General features: G+C 38.0%; 2 protein-coding genes across 3 annotated transcripts in view; one reads left to right on the top strand and one right to left on the bottom strand.

The window, feature by feature from the left end:
- PKIG (cAMP-dependent protein kinase inhibitor gamma) overlaps window positions 1-3,714 on the bottom strand; it is an 83,032-nt gene extending 79,318 nt beyond the window's left edge. Inside the window, exon 1 of one of the 2 annotated variants that reach the window (XM_006921836.3) lies at window positions 3,506-3,714. The gene's annotated coding sequence lies outside the window, so the exon portion shown is untranslated. The remainder of the gene's footprint in view (window positions 1-3,505) is intronic. The other variant, XM_015597084.2, reaches the window with a different exon arrangement.
- Window positions 3,715-6,592: 2,878 nt separating this feature from the next.
- SERINC3 (serine incorporator 3) lies at window positions 6,593-21,318 on the top strand. Its single transcript, XM_006921835.3, has 10 exons — window positions 6,593-6,777; window positions 9,804-9,965; window positions 10,556-10,749; window positions 12,125-12,204; window positions 12,843-12,980; window positions 15,364-15,533; window positions 16,331-16,421; window positions 17,181-17,361; window positions 19,924-20,151; window positions 20,801-21,318. Exons 1-10 carry the CDS (start codon window positions 6,739-6,741, stop codon window positions 20,937-20,939), a joined length of 1,422 nt encoding a protein of 473 aa, XP_006921897.1. The 5' UTR covers window positions 6,593-6,738; the 3' UTR covers window positions 20,940-21,318.
- Window positions 21,319-21,955: the final 637 nt, after the last annotated feature.

Here is a 21,955-nt window from a genome sequence, read left to right as displayed (position 1 = left end):
CTATGAAATGGACGATCTATATACAAAATGTTTATATACGTACAATGGAATATTAGTCTTAAAAAGGAAGGAAATTCTGACATGTTACAAATAGAGGAACCTTAAAAACATTATACTAAATGAAATAAGCCAATCACAAAAAGACAAATATTGCAAGATTCCACTTATATGAAATATCTAGAATAGTCAAATTCATAGAAATAGAAAGTAGAATGGTGGTTGCCAGGGGCTGGAGGGAGGGGGAAATGTGGAGTTGTTTAATAGACATAAACTTTCAGTTTTGCAAGATGAAAATGCTCTTGCAAACACTGATTGATTGCACAATATGATTATCCTCAACACTACTGAACTCTACACTTAAAATGATTAAGATGGTAAATTTTATGTTATGGGTATTTTACTCATAATTTAAAATAGATTTTTAAAAAACTAATCTTTCTAGACATTTTTCCTATAAATGTTTTAAAAATCAAAAATAGAAACATACTGTAATCTGTTTTTCATACCTAACCATATGATGTTAAACATCTGTCTCTCATATATAGCTCCCATTCTTCTAATGAGATCATACAACTGGCTGTACTATAATTTAACCAGTCTGTTTGCAGTTTTTCAATATTATAAAAATCTGCTCTCTCCATTCCATTCATAGTCAACATCTTTGCATATTTTCTCATTATGTCTTATGATAGACATCTGTTTTACATGCCTTTTTTTGGGTATCAATACCCTGATTTTTCCAAGGGAATAATATCTCTTCACCCAAACACCTATCCTGCATCCTACCTCCTCTCCAGCCAACTTTTGTTCTATTTGGCTAGCCTGGGCACGTTAATTTTAAAGTTTATTCCTAGGTATTTATTTTTCATACTGCTATTGTCATTTCTTCTACAATTACATTTTCTATTATTGCTCGCATAAAGCTATTGCTTTTGTCTACCTTGCAGCTGCTTGGTCACTTAACCTTATTATATCTATTTTTTTTTTTACTTAAATCTGTTGAATTTTCTTAGTAGATAATCATATCATAGGCAGACGATCATATCATCTAGGTAATCATTAAGACTAAAAGCTCTGGGCTCAGGCAGACCTGGATTCAAATCCTATGTCACTTTCCTTAAGCATTTTCCCTCAGTTTCCTCAACCATAAGCTGGGACTTATAATGGAAACTATCTCACAGTGTTGTTGTAAAGATCATGTTAATTGAGAAGAGTATATGAAAAGTGCTTAACACAATATTAGTTCTATAAATGTCTGCTATCTGACAATAATGAAAACATAACTTTCTCTCCATACTTAGACCTTTTTCTTGTTGTAGTATACTGGTGCACTTCCTTTGGCATTTATCTTGCTTCCCATTTCTCCAAAAGGAGTAGAAACCATTAGACTCCTTTTAAAGTGTCTGTCCTATGGATCTCATCCACTCCCACCTTCTCGAGAAAGTTCTGCTATTGATTTTTCCCCTTCATATCAGCCTCTCCCTCACTGCTTTGCCATCAGCGTTTAAATCTGTTCACGTCTCTCTCGTGCTTAAAAAGGCTTCATCTGATTACCCAATCGCTCTCCAGCCTTCCCTCTCTTCCCTTCACAAACTTCTTTCAGCAGCCTACACTTTGTCTTTCTCACATCCCACTCTCTCCTCATCCCACTGATATATTACACTGAACCTTTGGAAGCTGCCAGTATTATAGATTCCACCCCCACCATTTCACCAAATCTGCTCAATTAGGTCCCAAGTGACCTCTACATTTATTTATCCAAAGGACACATTTTAATGTTTAACTTATTTAAAATCTCAGTAGCATCTAGCAAAGTTCAGCACTTTCTTTGGCTTTCATTACTACACAATCTTAGGTTTCCTCCTACTTCTCTGGCCATTTCTTCTTGGTGTAGTCTAAGTGAATGGTTCTTCCAAGAGTGTGCAACACAGAGGTCTGGAATGATGGGGGCCATTTTTTAATCTTTTTGGTTGGGTCTCTTCCAAAATTGACTAAGTTCCAGTTATACTGGACTGCTTTTGTCTTTTAAATATTAAGTCCTGGTTGTATTGGACTGCTTTCATCTCCATGAATGTACCTTAAAACATGTTTGGAATACATACCATGAGGGCAGGGACCTAATTCCTTACTACCTACACAATTCCTGGCACATAGTAGATGCTCAATAAATATTTTTTGACTCACCATGAATGAATGACTGCAATGTGAAAAGCTGATCGGAGGAGTGATGACACCAAGACAGAACAACAAAAAACCCTGGTCTTTCCCAAACCATATCTCGATCAAACATACATAACACGCATTGCCTGCTTAAACTCCTTTGATGGCTCCTCAATGCCATCAAAGTCCAAACTCCTCAAAACTTACGAAGGAGATCCAAGGAAAGTCTTTCACACCAGCTTATCTCTCAAACGTCATCTAGCCAGACCACTTCTACTTCTCAGAGTTCGTCTCTAGCCAGCCTGAAAAATCCTTGCAGATGCCCAAGAAGCCTGCTCTCTCTCCCCAGGTCTTCGCACACACTCTCTGCCTAGAACACTGTGAACTTCACTGGCCTCATCTTCTGGCCAATACAAAGGCAGCCTTCATGTCTCCTTTTGGAATCTGTCTTCCTTTGGACTCTCTCTTTGACCATCCACCTCAGCCTCATCTCTGGAAATCTGGGTTCACTGCCTTCTCTGTGTATTCAGTCCTCTGTATGTCCAAAATCACAACAAAGTCCTATTTATGCCATAAAACTGTGGAGTTCCCTAAGGACAAGATCCTATTTACTTTTTTCACTCCTGGGGATCAGTCCAGGCTCTGGAACACAATACATGCTCAAAGATGGACCTCCTTGTAGTACAGGCATCTTGGAGCTATTGTGGGTTTAGTTCCAGACCACAGCAATAAAGCAAGTATCACAATAAAGACAGTCATAATCTTTTTTTTGCTGGTGGAACCTTGCCTTCAATTTATAAAAAGCGCAACACCTGTGAAGCACAATAAACCCAAGCTCAATTAAACCAGGTATGTCTGTAGCAGTAATAATAAAAGCTCCCCAGTATTGATGACTTACCTGCAAGGGTTTTAAACATAAATTTACCTTGCAATAACCTTATAAGACAGATACTATCATTGTCTCCAATTTGCAGATGGGAAAACTGATGCATAAAGAAGTCAATCCCCTGTGGCCCCAGAAGAGTCGCAGAGACATACATTTTCTGCAGTTTTGAGTTATTCCCCGTCACCCAAAAGGAAGGGCTTTTTTCTTTTTAAAGAAACTTTCGAATCAGGCCAAGCATCGGCCCCCAAATATAATGAACAGCCGAAAGCGCACTCCACGCCAGCTCCAGGCAGGGTTAAAGGGCACGAGGAGGCGTCGCCCCGGCGCGACTGATGGGATAAAGGTCCAGCCCCAGCCTCCTTCCCGGAGTCCTCCACCGCCCAGCCCCTCGCCCACAGCAAGGAGTAGACGGTCTGGCGGCGCGTTTGGGCTAAGACTGCCCGCTCGGCCACTGCTCACCTGCCGCTCCGCCGCCTCGCCGAGCCGGGGCCGCCGGCCCGCAGCGCCTCCCCCGGGCTGCAGGCGCCCGCAGCGCGCAGCGGAGCCCGTTGTCTTGGCGACTGGAGCTGCCGAACTCCCGCGGCTAGTGCTACGGAGGCTCAGAGGGGACTAGGGAGGTCCGCGTGCCTTTCCGCGGCCCCCGAGCGGACGGAAGAGGGAGAGCGGATGGGAGTCGTCAGAGGCCTCAAGCGGTGAAGGACCCGGGTGGAGTCTGGCATCCTGGAACTTGTCCTCGAGGAAGAGGAGAAGGAAAGAGATGCTGGGGGTGAGGGGGACAGCAAGGCCGGAGGATGACTTGTGCCTTGCATCTGCCTGTGCCTCAGTTTCTCTCAGTAATTGTGATGGAGACCATTATGGAAGACGGCAGGCCGCAGGTGGAAGCTTGCTAGACTGGGAATATTTAAAGACTTGAAAACTGATGTGGGAGGGGTGGCAAAGAACAAATAAACTTGTTTCTTTGGGCTCAACATGAGAATTAGATCACCAGATTTCAATATGGGAAATAATCTGTGCCCAGAAATTGCACCGCTTGTTATATCCCGCAGATACACTGGAACATGAGCACAAAGGATGTTCATTGCTTCACTGTAAAAGCGAAAGGGTTGAGACCAGTCTGTGTCCATCAGTAGGGGACTGAGTAAATAAATTATGGTGCAGCCATAAAACGTTACTATAGCAAGAATTAAGAGAGACTGAGGAAGATAAAGATAATAGATACAGTTTAGATGAAGACCTATTTTCAAGTTATGCACACAGCAACAGTCAGGTCTTTGCTTTTCCTCTTAACCTCAACCTTACCCCAACCTTGCCCCATCTATTCTCCACCCAGCAGCCAAAAATGTCCTTTTTAAAAATGTAAACATGATCCCTCCCCACAAAAAACTGCCCCCCCCAAAAAACCACACCTTTCACCCGCTTTCTCATCATAGTTACAATAAAATCTAGAGTTGTTACCATAGTCAGCCTCATTCCTCACCATTTTCCCTCTTGTCTATGCTCTAATCAAACTGGCCTTGTATTTAAGTCAAGCACGCTTCTGTCTTAGAGCCTTTCTTCTTGCAGCTCCATGTTAGGACCACTCTTCCTCCGGATATCCCTGTGGCTGGCTTCCTCTCTTCTCCCCTATCTCTACTCAAATGTTGGGTCTTCAAAAACATCAGCCCTGACTACTCTGTTTAAAATAGCAGACCCCATCAACTCTGTAAGCTCCTCTCCTTTACTTTTATTCACAACTCTTGTCAGTATCTGACATGTTATATATTTGTTTGTTTATTGCTTGTCTCTTTTCACTACAGCATAAGCTCTTTTAATGGCAAGCATTTTGTTTTGCTCCCTGCTTTTTTCTTATCACTGGGAATAGTCCCTGGCACGTAGTAAGAGCTTGGTAAATATTTATTGAATGAATAAGTAAAAAAGAAGGCAGTGTGCAAGACCATGTGGTTCGAATGCTATCACACGTAAAAAGGGGGTGATATATAGTATGTATAATGCTGGTAGATGCATATATGAACTCTGGAAAGACATCTGGGAGATTTCGGGAGTAAGATAACACATTTTCACTGTATATTGTTTTATGTAGTATTTTTAAAAACCAAGTATATGTAATATCTTTTCAAACAATATATAGGAGTATAAATGATCAGAATATGCCACTCCAAAATATGCCACTTTATAAGGATTATTTTGAGCTGAAGGCACCATCTTAGCTTTCTTCTGCTAAGTCCAACAATATTCAGATAGGAAGAAGCGAGGATTTTAAGAGCTACCTGGAAAGTTCAGTGGTCCTGAAGCAAGCTGACTAGGGCAGGTATTTGGGGGTGGGTGGGAGCAGGGGCAAGAAAGGCTGGGGTTGTAATTCAGAAAGCTTAAGTAATTCTCCCTCCTCTGCCATCAATACTTCTGTGGCCTTGGGCAAACCATTTCACTTTGAGCTTTTTTCCATTTCTATAAAAAAGGAGGTTAGAGTATATTAATAAGGCTTCAAAAAAAAAAAGGTTAGAGTATATTAATAAGGCTTCTTCCAATCTAAATATTCTAGGTTTCCAAACTCTGTAAGTTTTTATATTCCCAGGTAAATATGTCCCTACATTAGTCATTTGTACAATAGTGTCATCATTGCTGACATATCTACATACCACCTATGATGTTATGTAAAGAAATCATTTTCAAGTTTTTTCTTTAAAGAGACTCTCGGTTTTAACTTAATTTTAGAAAGGAAAATTTACATCACTGCTTGAATGGAAACCCAGCATTGCTTGGTAGAAGTAGAAAAAAAAAGTTTTGCAAACATACACAAAAATCCTAAAACAGAAGTGTTATTTAATTGTAGATGTGGTTACCTTGGAGAGATTTAGAAAATGAAGGCTTCATCCTGTTAAAAACGGAGAAGCAAATGTTAGAAAAATAAGTACATACTAGTCTTAAACAAACCTCTTTGGTTTGAAACAGGACTTTGTCTTTCAATGTTACTTAATGTCATGTTCACGCACCCTTAGAACCTCTCATTTACCCCAAATAGTATAGAGTCCACATTTTAGGAAACGATGCCCATCTTTCCCTGATTAACTTGGACTCATCTTTCAGTTCTCAGATTAAATATAAATTCCTCAGAAAAGCCTTCTGTGACTACCCCTCCTTCCAACTAAATTGCTTTCCCCTTACATAGTGGGCATTAAATAAACTTTTATCGAAAAAAATATTCTCTCATACTATTTCTTCATAGTACTCATCATAATATGCTGTGCATTTATGTTCATCGTCAGTCTCTTTTTAACTAGGCCATAAATTCTTGTGCACTTCTGTACACTAGTTCTTGACACATAATGGGCTCCCAGTGAATACAAATGGTGAAGAAATAAAGACTTCACAACTCCTGCTGCCCCGGCCACGTTTGCTCCAGCTTTTCTCCCAGCCAGCGGCAAACCCGGTCAGCCCGCCTTCCGCTCAGCTCCAGGGCTGGTTTAGCCCCGCCTCCTCCCTGCATGCGGCGAGGATTTAGCTCCACCTTCTCCCTCTACCAATGACAGGTGCCCTCTGGGCAGCGACCGAGGGCGGTGGGCGGAGCCACGCCGTGACGCTAGCCGCGCGTTTCCGGCCTGAGAAACCGTGGCGTTTCTGAGGAGACGCCTCAACTGGCAGTTACCACCGCGCTAGAAACCTCCTGATCCGCCACTTCCATCACCTGTGTTACCATGGGTGCTGTGCTGGGCGTCTTCTCCCTTGCCAGCTGGGTGAGTTCCGGATCTGGTGTCTCCGTCAGACTTGTGGTTTGGGGAGGGCGATAGTGAGCCCCAAGACTAGACCCGAATAGACTTCGACAGCAGAGGGCCAGGGGCTGGGGGCGACCAGCCCTGGGCTGCAGAGGGTACCTAGGGGCCCAGGCCAAACTCCGCGATGCCCCGCCGCAGGGATCAGGCAGCTCGCCTTCCCGGTTTGTTGAGGAATGTAGGAGGCCAGGCTGCCATTGTTTACAATTTCGATTGCCCCGCCCCAGCGAGCCTTCCGGCCTGTGGTTCCTCAGGTGCTGGAATAGGACCAAGGAATAAGAGTTCTCTGGTGCATTTCGAAGCACCTTCTTAAGGTGGCTCCATTTAATTTGGGTAGCTTTAATATTTTTATCCCATCGCACGGGATTGGCTAAAGCTACAGGGTATGTGGCAGAGCTGGGAATTTTAACCGAGGCCTGTTTGTAGTTCTCGTGTAAGAGGAAGAAGGCCTTTGGATTATTATCCGGAATTGGAAGCCATGGTCTGAACTTTTGGGACCCTGTACAAGTCATTTATCTCTGGGTACCCATAAGACGAGGATAATCACCCCAGCATTCCTCGCCTGGAGAACTGTTGTGAGGATAAAATGAATAAATTGGTTGAATCACTTTGTAGATTTTAAACGCCGTATTTTAAAAAGGAAATTTTAGGATCTATGGCATAGAAAATGCTGAGTTCCCACATGTACTCACTTTACAGGAGTGAGATTCCTTGAAATCATTTTCCTGTTTCCTCAACTGATTTAATTGACCAAGGACTCAATCACCTCATTTCACTGCCATTTCTTACAGGCAGAGTGTGTTTTCCATCCTTTAGGGTTGTTGATCTCAAATCAACAGGGCGAGTTCCTTGAGAACAATGGCTTTAAGAAATTTTACATAGTTTAGTTATTCTTTTTAGACACAAGTATGATGAAATAATTCTTACCTTTACCATCTGCTGTAAAATTTTTCATTTTTATCACATTAAAAAAGTCAGGGTCAGTTGAGTTTTACAATCCAATAGTGTGTCAAACTCACTGTTTACAAAAAGATTCAGAAAAAATATAGTTACAAAGGTCATTAAGGAGTAAATTGATAATTTGAAACAAAGGTGTCTTTCCTATCCTAATAACCTGAAACACATTTTGGCTTTGTTGTAAAGCTAAGATTTGAATTGATGGCATCAAAGCATTTCTATCTATAAATCACTTTAATATTTTATTAATCCCTTTGTTCAGTAGAAACGCAAAGAATTCAGTGTACCAGGGAATGGAATGAATGAGGGGAAGAATACTAGGAAATGAAGTAAGAAAGTAGCGGGGAGCCAAATCACGTAAATACCCATTGTAGGGTCTTGTAGGCCAATTTAAAGACTTTGGCTTTTACTTTTAAGTGCTATTTTACAGAAAAGAGGAATGATATGACCTGACCTGTGTTTTAATAAGGTTGTTGTGTGGAGAATAGATGGTAAAAAAGAAAGGTAAAGCACTGTAGGGGAGGAAAAACTTCCACCTTATGTGGGGTTAGTGATTCGGGAGGGGCCTATAAATTAAACTGACAAAAGATTAGCAGAGGAAAAAAAAGTTTATTCGTGTGCAGCACAACAGGAGTGCTCAGTGATAAACAGATCAAAGGGATGGTTAGAATATAGGGCTTATTATATTACTAAATTAATAGGGGAAAAGGAGGGAGGAGGAAAGTGCTTATGGGAAGAACAAATAAGTTTCTTTAGAAAAGACATGGGTTTTTAGGGAGAACAAACAGATAAGAAAGTTTGTGATAATAGTTTATGAAATTACAGAGGTCTTTTTGTCTTTTTCATGGCCATAAAACTCCTTTGGAGAGAGAATTTATGGCAGCCTCATATCTCCAAAGTTGCTGCTTTCAGTGAAATGAGGAGAGCTCTGAGGCGGCTTTTTTTCTGTATCTGTTGTGAATCTCAACTGTTTTCATCTTAAAATAATCTCTCTGCCAACTCTCGGTTCTGAATGGGTTGCCACAGCAGTGACAAAGGAGTTAATGCATTTAACCCAAAAGAGAGATGGTAGTAGTGTCTTGGACCAATGTGATAGCTAAGGATGCTATGAACGTGGTCAGATTCTGGATATATTCTGATGTGCTTACAGATTGGGTGAGGGTTTTGGAAAAAGAGAAGGCATTTAGGTTTTGGACTGAGCAATTTTAAGAATGGAGCTGTCATTCACTGAGATAGGGAAATGACATTCAATATAGTAGGACAGGTTTGTTCCACAGATCAAGTACCTTTACACAGTAGATACTCAGTTCATTTTTATGGCTGAATAATATTCCATTGAGTGAATAGATATACCACATTTTACTTATCAATTCATCAGTTGATAGACATTTGGATTATTTCTGCCTTTTGGCAATTGTAAATAGCACTACTTTGAACATTCATGTACAAGCTTTTGTTTGAATACCTGTTTCAGTTCTTTTGGGTGTATGTTTAGGAGTAGAATTGCTGGGTCATATGATAATTCCTCAAAAAGTAACTTTTTGAGGAATCTCAGGTTACTCTTGAATGGAGCTAAATGGCTCTATCATTTTTTATAAGGATTTCCATGTAATGTTGCTTTATGCTGTAATATCAGATTTAGTAACTAGGATTCTCACTAAATAGCAAGTGGAGTTAGGTTTGTATTTTTCTCAATATTAATATATATATATTTAAGTACATTCTCTGTGTGAATATAAGTAATTTATTGAACTCTTCATATGTTTTAGGTGCTGAGTGCTTATTTAATACAGTACTGTCTGAGGGAGGAAGAGTCTGTTGAGTCTATTTTACAGATGGAGAATAGGTTTGCTGAACTAATTGCAGAAATGATATTAACTCCAGAGCCTATGCTTTTAACCACTTACTCCCAGCTCTAATTCTCTCCGTTAATTGTCAAAGCTTGGTTTGCTTCATCTTCAATTCTGCCATACCTTTGTCATGAAGGAGTCCACTGAAGAAGATCTCAAATGGCCATGGTGTGCTTATTACAGGTTCCATGCCTTTGCGGAGGGGCATCATGTTTGCTGTGTAGTTGCTGTCCCAACAGTAAGAATTCCACTGTGACTCGCCTCATCTATGCTTTCATTCTCCTCCTGGGCACTATTGTATGCTGTATCATGCGGACAGAAAGTATGGAAACTCAGCTGAAGAAGGTTAAGTAGAAATAACAGTACCCTTAATGTACTGATTATTTTCATATTTTGCAAAATTTTAGTTAAAATTAAATTCTTGTTTTTATCTTCACTATTATGAAACTCAGTCAAGTTCATTTTAATTGGGGGTATAGTCAAGACACAGAATGTGAAGGTTTTACTCCTTTTCCAGAAATAAAGTTAGTTATAATGAACCTGTTCATGTTCTAGTCTAACAATTGAAAGAAAACATATTAAAAGAGTGGCCCTAAAATGTTTTCTTTCCATGTGTGTTTAAGATTTAAACTGGACTAGGCCTTCACCTTTGGAAGGAATGAGTTATAGCATGAAAATTCATGGGAAATGGGAGATAAATTCATCAGTAGAAAAGAACAAAGAAGAAAGCACTTCACATTTGTTTTCAAAATGCAAGCTGTTTATACCGTTTGGTTTCAAGATTATAAGTGAATTGAAAGATAAAGAGAAAATCTCACAGAACAGTCTCGCAGTTGTTGAATCAGTCAGTTTTATAAATTTAGGCTCTCTTATGGTGGGATAAAATCTCTGTTTAAATGTGGATGTTCCCATAACATTGAAATTATTTTTTCCAGATTCCTGGATTCTGTGAAGGGGGATTTAAAATCAAGGTGGCTGATATAAAGGCAGATAAAGATTGTAATGTGCAGGTCGGTTATAAAGCTGTATATCGGATCAGCTTTGCCTTGGCCATCTTTTTCTTTGCCTTCTCTCTGCTCATGTTAAAAGTAAAAACGAGTAAAGATCCCAGAGCAGCAGTACACAATGGGTATGTAAGACTGATTGATTGATTGATTGATTGATTGATTGAGTTTTGAGGGGTTTATGAGTTTATTTGAGCCAACATGCCAAGAAGCAAGATCTCAAATGCTCCCCAGATAGATTTATTATTAACTTGTTACATTGCGGTGTGGATCCTCCCATTTACCAGTTAATGTTGCCATTCTGCTGGAAGCAGTAGAATATGTAAATCAGTGGCCCAGAGGTATTCGTGACCTGTTACACCTACAAAGTTGTTTCAGCTCATTTTCAGTGGGAGCAGTTTAGCACAGGAGAGGTAGAGGGGATGAGAGACTTTTCTTTTTAATACCTTTTGTTCAGTTCCTAGATTTTTATTGAACTTCTGTGAAACATTTCAAGCACTGTGCTAGGCACTACACACACACACACACACACACACACACACACACACACACACACTTTTTTCTATTGAAAAAAGACAGGAGAGGTAGAGGGGATGAGAGACTTTTCTTTTTAATACCTTTTGTTCAGTTCCTAGATTTTTATTGAACTTCTGTGAAACATTTCAAGCACTGTGCTAGGCACTACACACACACACACACACACACACACACACACACACACACACACTTTTCTATTGTTAAAAGATAAGCATGTGCATGATATGTTCAAACAGTACAGAAAAATAAACTGAATTTATTTGGGCCACTGATTTACATTTTCTGTTGCTTCCCATTCTTGGCCCCCAGTTCCCCTAATTCTTGTTTGAAGACTGAAGGGAGTTTTTTAAATTTTATGTGTATTATAATCCCTTTTTTACAGTTGCAATAACTGAATTTCATAGAGGTTAAATAAATTATGTGAGATCTCTCAGCCAGTGAAACTGGAATTAAAGCTCAGGTCTATCCAGTTCCAAAAGCTGATTGTTTCCACTCTGCCATACAGGCAGTCTTTAAAGATTGTGGACTGAAAGCCAGGTTTGGTCTCGGCTTTGCCAGTGGTGAACTCGGTAATTGTGGGGTAGGCATTTATGTCCCATGGTGTATAAGAAGGATTAGGTGATAACTTTCCCCCAGATCTAATAGTTACTTGCTCTATATTTAGCTAACATTGTTAGTTTAGAATGCTATAGAATTCTATAAGAATTCTTATCTTTAGGTGCTAAAAGTAGGGAAATTCTAAAGATACGTTTCTTGTAGTATAAATGTGAATGTTCTGTTGGCTGTGCTGCTTGTCCTTAAATCATATGAGGTATTGAATGAAGTAGCTTCGTGTCAAATGAAGACCTAAACCCAGTCATGTTGGAAACGCTACTAAGGCTTATTTTTGCATTTCAGAAATTTATTTGTCTTGGTGTAAGGGTGAAAATTAGCATCTAATAAATGCATTTTATATTTTAATAGGTTTTGGTTCTTCAAAATTGCTGCCATTGTTGGTATCATGGTTGGATCTTTCTATATCCCTGGGGGCCATTTCACCACAGGTATGGCTCATTGTTAAGGGGGTTGATTATAATATATAGAGACTCTACAAATGATTGTGTTAAAGCTGCATTTTCATTACTGATTTTGAAGAACTGACAATTTAATGAGGTGGTGTCCAGTTGTATGACTTGGTACTAATATTAAGATATTAATCGATTAATTGAAACCAAGAGGCATTCAGCTTCTTAGCTATTCTGGAACCATATGTTAATTGTTTGCAGTGTTTTAGTAGTTTACCTTCTGTCTTGACAATACTAAGTTAATTGGAGAGCTTGTCAACATATGGACTTGTAACTTATGTGCTCCACTGCCCCTTACTTAACCTGCTTCTTTATCATGGCATCAAGTGACTTCTGTGGATTTCCACAGTGATTTTTTTTCCCCCTATAAATTCCATTTGGAATGTCAGATCCTAGGCTCTCCTAGATAAAAGAATAAGTTTTTAAAGGTCTGAAACCCAGCAGAACACTTATCAGAAAATACCTCTGAGTTTGGAATTGGAGCAATCTTGCTGTATTGCTGGAGACATAATATGCCTTTATCACCTCTCTTTTGAAATATTTTTAGAATGTTGGACAGTAACATTCTGAAATGTTACTTCTGTGATAAAGAATAACTTTTTTATTTTGGTTTATAGCCTGGTTTGTTATTGGCATGTGTGGAGCCTTCCTGTTCATCCTTATCCAGCTGGTGCTATTGGTAGACTTGGCTCACTCTTTAAATGAATCATGGGTAAATCGAATGGAAGAAGGAAACCCCAGGTTCTGGTATGCTGGTAGGTACCTAAATTTACCTGTGAGAGCCATACTGCTTTGTGCTGCGTTAAATAGAGTGTACAAAAAAATCCCCATTGATTTAAATGTATAAACTCTCGAGATAGACCTGACTTTGTAAACTATGACTTCTCATTGAGTAAATTCTGAATTATATGCATTCCTGGAAGGGAGTGGCACATAATATAAATCATTGGATTCTCTGAATGTATTTACTTTGTAATGTAACTGCATGTGTTTAGGAAGGGAAAAAGTTGTATTTAGTGACAGAGTTCTAGTTTTGATTTCCTTGTTTCCCTGGACAGGGGACTCAGATGCATTCTGTATCTGGGACATCTGCCAACATAGGCAGAAGTGCGACCCCACACTCACAAAAACTTTTTGGTGGGAAAAGGGTACCTAAAGTTTTGAGGTTGGGAATAGAATTTACAGCCTGTAATAATGGGGAGGGACTTTGGAGCCCTCTGTTTATTGGGAGCAATGACCCAGCTGTACTTTAGTTTTAAAAACAATGGAGATTCCTTGCCCTGATTCCTCATGATAAAATCATAGATGCTCTGTGTCAAGAACTTGAACAACCAAAAATCACAAAAGAAAACACATTCCCCCCTAATCCAGCACCCCAGTAATTATTACTCACTGTTAACATATTAGTCTATATCCTTCCAGTCTTTTTTTCCTCTACGTACATATGTATCATCTATGTGTAGAAAACAAATCATTGAAAAACATAATACATTTATATCTTATTTTTAAAATGTATTTATATTAGAATAGTTTGACTTTTTTAAACTTAGAAATAACTTGTGAATGTTTGGCTACAGTACAGCAATAAGTATCAAATAACATTTTTGAGTACATTTCTGATTATTTCCTTTGAATAAATTCGCAGAAGTATAAGAATCAAAGGGTATGGATATTTTCAATGCTTTTAGTACATATCAAATTTAGTGTGCTTCTTTTTAAATTGAAAGAGAAAAAAAATACCATTTTACCATAAACACAAAATGATAGAATTTTGTAAGGAATAAAACATGTCACTCTCCATCAGCCTGCAACCCTCTTTCCTTTCCAGATGTAACCACTGTTACTGGACCTTTGTGTATTTGTGCATATCCACATGTTTTTATATTTAAATGTAAATAGCTTTATACCATATATTGTTCCATGACTTGCTCTTTTCACTTACTATATGATGAATATCATTCCATATGAGTGAATATAGCTATGTCTTATTCATTTAACAGTTGCATGATATTCTGATCTATACAATTCCTTGGTGTTCTGTGGCATGATATGCCATAATTTATTTAACTATTGCCCTCTTTTTGATCACTTAAATTGTTTGTAATGGCTTTATTGGAGAAAAAAAGATTTTTAAAATTGTCTATCATTTATTATTATGGGTTGGGAATCTTGAAACTCTTCTTTCTTTCTGACTAATAAAAATTTATTTCATTTTTTACCTATTTACTTCTGTTTTATATAATTAATTTTAGATTATTCAACTCCAGAATTTAAAAATGAATTGTAGATTTGCCATAGATGGGAATAACTAAAAGTAGAGAAATCTTGTATTATGTTAAGATGGAAAAACATTAAGAACTGTACTTAATGTACATCACCATTTTATAGTTAACGTCATACACATTTAATTTTAAACATGCAAAATCCATTGAGATTGAGATAAGTAGAAACTAGTTTTCTCAAATAAGTTTATGCTTTGAATTAAACACAAGTTAACTGAGCTCAGCATTGTTACCGTCTGAGTATAGTGTATACTGTTTCATGTTTTTTGTTTCTCAGCTAATTGTTGATTAGCCATGTGAATAGAAAAGAACATCGCTTTAGGTATTTGAAAGTAGCAAGTGAGCCACTTTCCCACAGTGATGTGGTCTCATTGTGCTAGGAAATGAGTTTATGTAGTCAGCCCCTACAGAGGAAACACTGCCATAAAAGATGCCCTTCTGTTCTGTTTTCTGCTAACACCAACTCTGGCATTTAGCTTGCTGTGAACTGGGCCATTTCGAGGGCCCAGGAGTCTTTTAGGTTCCTAAAGAAAACCTGTAATGAACAGTATTTAGCATGTAGTTAGAATTTGCTCTGGTTAGAATGATCAAATGTCTGGTTTTTCAGCCCATAAAATCAAATGAGGTATCCAGGAAGTGAATTCAGTTGTTTGGTGGGTTTTGAAATTTAACATCGAGCCAACTCCCTAACAGTCTGAAACTTCAACCTTGGGGCTTCTGTCATTTCACTGTAAATTATTCACCACTATATAGGTAAAATAATGCCTTTTGATTTTTATATGGAGTGAAAGGAAATTAGTCTTTATTATAAGTTTGTTAGAATTGTGGGCATTCATACTGGTTTCCCTTTTTTCAGTTTTACTTTCCGTCACAAGCATCCTATATATCGTGTCAATCATCTTTGTTGGTTTGCTCTACGTATACTCCACCAAACCAGATGGCTGCACAGAAAACAAATTCTTCATCAGTATTAATCTTATCCTTTGCATTGTGGTTTCTATTATATCCATCCATCCAAAAATTCAGGTACAATTGTTTTCTGCTTTCTCCTCCTGTAGATTTTTAATTAATGCTAAATTTGAAACCTAGGTAACCTTATGTATGAATTTATGTCCAAGTTTTATCTACTTAAATATTTTTCCATATAATAAACTTCATAATTATAACTTTGTAACTATAGAATGTGCCATTGAGTTGCCTGTATCATCATTAAATAATTTCCCTATCATTAATTTAAAAAACTAGGTAACTTGAGAATTTATAATTCTTATAAAATTGTTTACATCATAAGAATGATTCTTATGCATTAGCTAAGATATTTTAGGGGAATTAAATGAGAAAAAATAATTGATTTTTTAATATTTAAAAATAAAACTCATATTCCTGAGTTTCATCATTAAATACCATACTCTTAAAAATTCATGGAGTTTTATGTATGAAATAGGAAAAGAACACGTAGACATCACCTCTCTTTTTAAAAGGCAAGAAAAGTGAAGTTCCCGAGAGATGGTGGGTCACCTAGCTAGTTAGTGGCAAAGTTGAGTTTTGATTTCAACTACATTAAGGGACTAGTAAATTAAAGCCTTTGTGTGATAAACAGGAAAATCCAAGATTATGAAATGCCTTGAGAACCAATAGTACATGCTTCCTTTTTCTTGGTTCTTTTTCAGGCTAACTCAAACTGAAAGGTTACTTGTCGTCTTTCAGCTGTCAAGCAGAATCAGAAGGTTGTTAGTTAATACAATTCAGTGGAGAAGTGCACTGAGGTTTAGAAAGTCAGCCTTTGCAGTTCCAGTGGCATTGTTTTCTTTTTGATTCTATAGGAACACCAGCCTCGTTCTGGCCTCCTGCAGTCCTCTGTCATCACCCTCTACACCATATACCTCACATGGTCAGCCATGACTAATGAACCAGGTAAAGGAATGTCAATGGCAGACTCATTTGATGAAAGTAGGAAGTTACTCCTTTGGTGGGTGCAAAATCTAGAGCAGATGTTAATCAAGTGAACAAACAAAAAACTTCACTGAAATGTATAATGTCTAAAGTATGTTGCAGATATTTACCTTTCAGGTTTTATTTCCCATGTTTATTCATACCGTTTCATAGCTGACAGTCTAAAGGAGACCACCATTCTTTATATTAGTCTAGGCTTCTTCCCCCCCGACTGAGTCAAACTAGTTAAGAGCTAGACAAGGCAACATTGTTTTGGCCCTTCCTAGAATTGTTTCGATTGAATTTTACTGTGGTATTACAGGCTCTAGAAGAAACAGCTGTAGGAAATGTTTTGTAATACGGTTGTTTCTCAACATGGTATTCTGTGGACTCCTTATAAAGGAAAGCAGTTATTGCAGACCCTCTAATAATGACCCAACTCATTTTTATAGGGTTCCTGTGCAACAACAAAACTAGAAATAAACTTGTGCTTAAAGCCTTTGCACAACTGTAAACTTCAAAACCAGTAAAATCAAGATGGACATATATAAAATTTGACAATTTTTTTTTTTCTAAAACTAAAGTCACTGGTTGCAACACAAATATATTATTGACTGCTAAGTTTCAGGTTCTTTTAAATATAGCATTCCTATGTTTTACATCATGACTGAATGATATGTAACCACACCCTCAAACTAGACGAGTTGTAACTAAAGATAATCAAATATTTCTCATTTTTAGATCATTCCTGCAACCCAAGCCTCTGGAGCATCATTACGCACATGACTGCACCAACCTTGGCTCCTGGAAATTCCACTGCTGTAGTCCCTACCTCTGCTCCACCATCACAGAATGGGCATTTTCTGGATGCAGAGAATTTTATTGGGTTGATAGTCTTTGCTTTCTGCCTTTTGTATTCTAGGTAAGTTAAAAGTACTTAGAACAAGATTCTTATGAAAGTTAATACTAGAGTGAATCAGTTATTTTGCTTTGAAAAGTCAGTGTGAAGAATTTTAAAAAGCAGTTTAACTCTTTTTTGTTGAATGTACTTGACTCACCTCAGTCACCCAGCCATGTGCATTTCTTAAAGTTCATTGAATCCTCTCATCAAGTAATTCTTTCCAACCTTACAAAGAGATACCTTCTCCCTTGTATAGGAGGATAAAGTCTGCACCTGACCTTAAATCAACTAGAATAGTGGCTCTGACAATGAATTGGCTTATCTTTAAAAACAAAAAATAAAAATCTGTATTTCCCGATCATTGTAAATAATGAAACCACTATAGAATTATGCACATCTAATGTTAAAGACTAGGAAATCCAAGACCCCGGATATAACCTTTGTTAGCAGTTTGCACTTAATCCTTCCACTCATTTTTATTGTTTTCTATATAATAGCATATTTTACTTTAATTATTTAAAAATAGTAATAAAAATGGGCAAGGACACATTTATATAAACTAATAACATAAGTGAGAAAGGTATAAAGTAGGAAATGAAAGTATCCTCCCTCCAAATTTACCTCTTCTGTGGTTGATATTTGGTACCTATTATTTCAGGCCTTTTTCTTTTGCTCATACTATCGATCTATCTGTATTATATAATTACACATAATTTCACATATAGCCAAAGCATGATTTTTTAATATCACTTGATATATAATTTTTAAAAATAAATTGGGAACATACTATAAATACACATGCTATTCTGAGATATGAAATTGTCACTATAATCTTGACAGCTTTCTATAACCTGTGTAGATTTACCTTTTTTTTTTTTAATGATTGCTTAAAATAGGCTGTCTGCTTAATTTTGTAAATGAAGTTTTTTTGGAAACACAGCTATTCTCATTTGTTTTCATATTGTCTTTGGTTGTTTTTGTTTGTTTTGCTTTTGGCCTTTATTTTTTTCTTGAGATATAATTCACTCTTTTAAAATGTACAATTCAGTAGTTTTTTAGTATATTCACAGAGTTGTGCAACCATTTCCACAATCAATTTTAACATTTTATTTTCCCCAAAACCCCATATCATTAGCAGTCACTCCCTATTCCCCTTACCTTCAAGCCCTTGGCAGACAGTAATCTTTTTGTCTCTGTAGATGTTTATTCAAATATATGAAATCATATATAATGTTTTGTGATTGGCTTCTTTAACTTAGCATGTTTTCAAGGTTCATCCATGTTGTAGTATATGTCAGTATTTAATTTCTTTCTATTAGAATTAATACTTCATTGTGTGGCTATACCACATTTTGTTTATCCAGTCATCAACTGATGGACATTTGGATTGTTTCCACTGTGGGGCTATTATGAATAATGATGCTGTGAATATTTGTGTACAAGTTTTTTGTGTGGCTGTGTGTTTTCATTTCTCTTGGGTATATACCTAGGAGTAGAATTACTGGATTATATGGTACCTCCATGTTAACCTTCTTGAGGAACTGCCAAAGCATTCTCCAAAGTTACAGTGCCCCCAGCAACAGTATGAAGGTTTCAATTTCTTCACCTAATCATTACAGTGTAATTGTCCTTCTTTTCGATTGTAGCCATTCTAGAGGATACAAAGCAGCATTTTATTATGGTTTTGATTTACACTTCCCTAGTGACCAATGATGTTGAACATTTTTTCATGTTCTTATTGGCTGTTTGTATATCTTCCTTGAAGAAATGTCTGTTTAAATCTTTTGCCTATTTTTAAATTGGGTTATTTATCTTTTTATTGTTTTTGCATGTGATTTGATGTAAGGGGTCCAACTTCATTCCATTGTATGTGGATATCCACTTGTCCCAGCACTATTTGTTGAAAAGACTTTTCCTTCTCCATTGACTTGTTCAGACATCTTTATCAAAACTCAACTGATCACAAATATTTTTTTTATATCTATTGAGATGATCATGTGGTTTTGTCATTTATTTTTATGTACTTTTTTATTGAGTCATTTCACATTTAGTGAGCATCTGTGTGCTAGAAATGCATAGATGACTAAGGTCATTGTTGTTAAGGAGTTCCTTGAATGACAAGAAAGGCAGGCATGGTAAATGCTATGGCAGAGGGAAGCATTAGGAGCTACGGGGATTTAACCCAGCATAGTGATGGGGTGATGTCAGGGAAAGACTTCTAGAGGACATGGCACATAGCCAGGGAATTGAAGGATGAGTAAGTTAGCTGGGAGAAGGTTGGTGAGTGGTACATTCTAAGCATAGAAGAGATATTTGGGAAGTCATGGAAGGAGATATTGAGAGCTTGGTATGTTTTAGGAAACTTAAGCAGTTAAACCATCAAGTAGTAACTGATAAGAAGAATTCTGTCTGCTTTGTGATGACAGGTAACCATAAAGAACTTTACGTAGGGCCCTTCAGAAGGCTTTCAGTCCCCAAAGTGTAGGAGCAGTTCAGAAATAACCTTCATCATGTACACAGGCCAGTGGCAGCAGTTCATTTTCATAGTCTTTCTGATTTGTCTTCTTTGGGATCACTCTCCAGCATCCGCACTTCCACCAATAGCCAAGTAAGTAAGCTGACGCTGTCAGGAAGTGAAAGCGTGATCCTCCGTGATACAGCTACCAACGGTGCCAGTGATGAAGAAGATGGACAGCCTCGGCGGGCTGTGGACAACGAGAAGGAGGGAGTTCAGTACAGCTACTCCATCTTCCACTTCATGCTCTTCCTGGCTTCCTTGTACATCATGATGACCGTGACTGGCTGGTACAGGTAGGAGGCACTAATGAAACAGATGAAAGACCATTTAGCTCCCGTGGGCTGCCCGTAAAATCTCCATCCATTTTCCTGACTTCAGAGTCCTTTTCTTACCCATATAATGTAGTTTTGTTCAGTACTGATCTTTTCTGAAATACTTTTCACTTTTTCTCCTTTTGGATTTAAAATCCAGTTGGAATCCTTACTGTGCAATCGTGGGGAGTTCTTCCAAACTTGAGTACTTGAGAAAGAAAATCTTGACATAAAGAGGGATACGACCCATCTTTGTTCACTAATTTTCTCTGCCTAGAGAGGGCCATGTAGACTATTAAGATTGAAGTAACGATGTGGTAAGGAAGGAATGTTTCAGGGAGGCCTTTTCAGTCTAGACTTTTACCAATATCTAGAACAGCCAGTTGTTCCTGAAGAACTTTTCCCAAGGATTAGAGACTCAGGGTTCTTCATACTGGCAAGAAGATAAAAGCCTTGTAGAGGTAGAGTTCTCTGCTTAGAGAAACCAAAAACAGTTTCCTAAGGCCCCTTCTAGAACATTACTTGGGAGTAGTGTCAGCCAAGTTTCACTGGAGAATTTCTTGTCCTGGGCTGGGGTGCTGCTCGATGCCGATAGCAGGCTCCATTACTTGACACTCTTCTGTTTTCTTAGCCCTGATGCAGAGTTCCAGGTCGTGACCAGCAAGTGGCCAGCTGTGTGGGTCAAAATCAGCTCCAGCTGGGTCTGCCTCCTCCTCTATGTCTGGACCCTTGTGGCTCCACTTGTCCTCACCAATCGAGACTTCAGCTGAACGTCTGAGTGCCAGGAATACCACCACAATTCATCAAGGTGTCCTTTGCTGAAAGCCTTTTTGCTTTTGCTTCAACTAAAATACTAAATGAATGCTTTGCAAATGTGACTATATCCAGGTTTATATCAGAGGGCAATATTGAATAATGATTGATGCAGGATCTCAACTTCTCATTTACACGTCTGTTATGTTTATTTGTAAGGACATAGCGCAAAGGGAACATTTTTGCATTATAAAGTGAGCTACAGCTGTGCTGTGCAGAGAGTTCTTTATTAAGGCCTGTAGTTCCTACGACTTTGATTTAAAATGTGAGATAGAAAAATGTTGGATATTTGAGGCCATCGTTAATATATTTCTATTGCAGTATCCTTAAAGAGCACGTCTGTTATGTTTATTTGTAAGGACATAGCGCAAAGGGAACATTTTTGCATTATAAAGTGAGCTACAGCTGTGCTGTGCAGAGAGTTCTTTATTAAGGCCTGTAGTTCCTACGACTTTGATTTAAAATGTGAGATAGAAAAATGTTGGATATTTGAGGCCATCGTTAATATATTTCTATTGCAGTATCCTTAAAGAGCAAAAAAAAAAAAAAAGAAAAGAAAAAGTAATAATGTATTTCTGTGAGTTTTCCTCTGTGAAGATCTTGTGTGATACAGCAACTCTGTTCAGTCCTTAAACTCTTCAGAGGTGTAGTAGCATCACAGTACTTGGGCGAAGGAGTGTGTGTGTATGTGTGGGTGGGTCTTTCCCCAGAAGACAGGTTGCTGATATGGCTGCTGCTTCTACATCCTGAGTTTTTTCATGCACCTTTTTTTTATACTACAGCATTGATTCTGTGGCTTTGCCAGAATGTTAATTTCAATAAAAGCTTTGTAGGTTTGGTTAAAATGAAGATTCACTTGGGAAAGCAGTACAACTTAATGTAACTACCTTGTTATGACTATGTAAAAGCAAATGCATGTGAGTTTATTATATTTGCACTATAAAGATATTTGATTAAAATAGAGACTTGAGCT

This window comes from Pteropus alecto, unplaced genomic scaffold (assembly GCF_000325575.1).
Source record: "Pteropus alecto unplaced genomic scaffold, ASM32557v1 scaffold45, whole genome shotgun sequence".
NCBI lineage: Eukaryota > Metazoa > Chordata > Mammalia > Chiroptera > Pteropodidae > Pteropus > Pteropus alecto.
The sequence above is the reverse complement of the archived record's forward strand: the minus strand, read 5'-3'. Positions and strand labels throughout refer to the sequence as shown.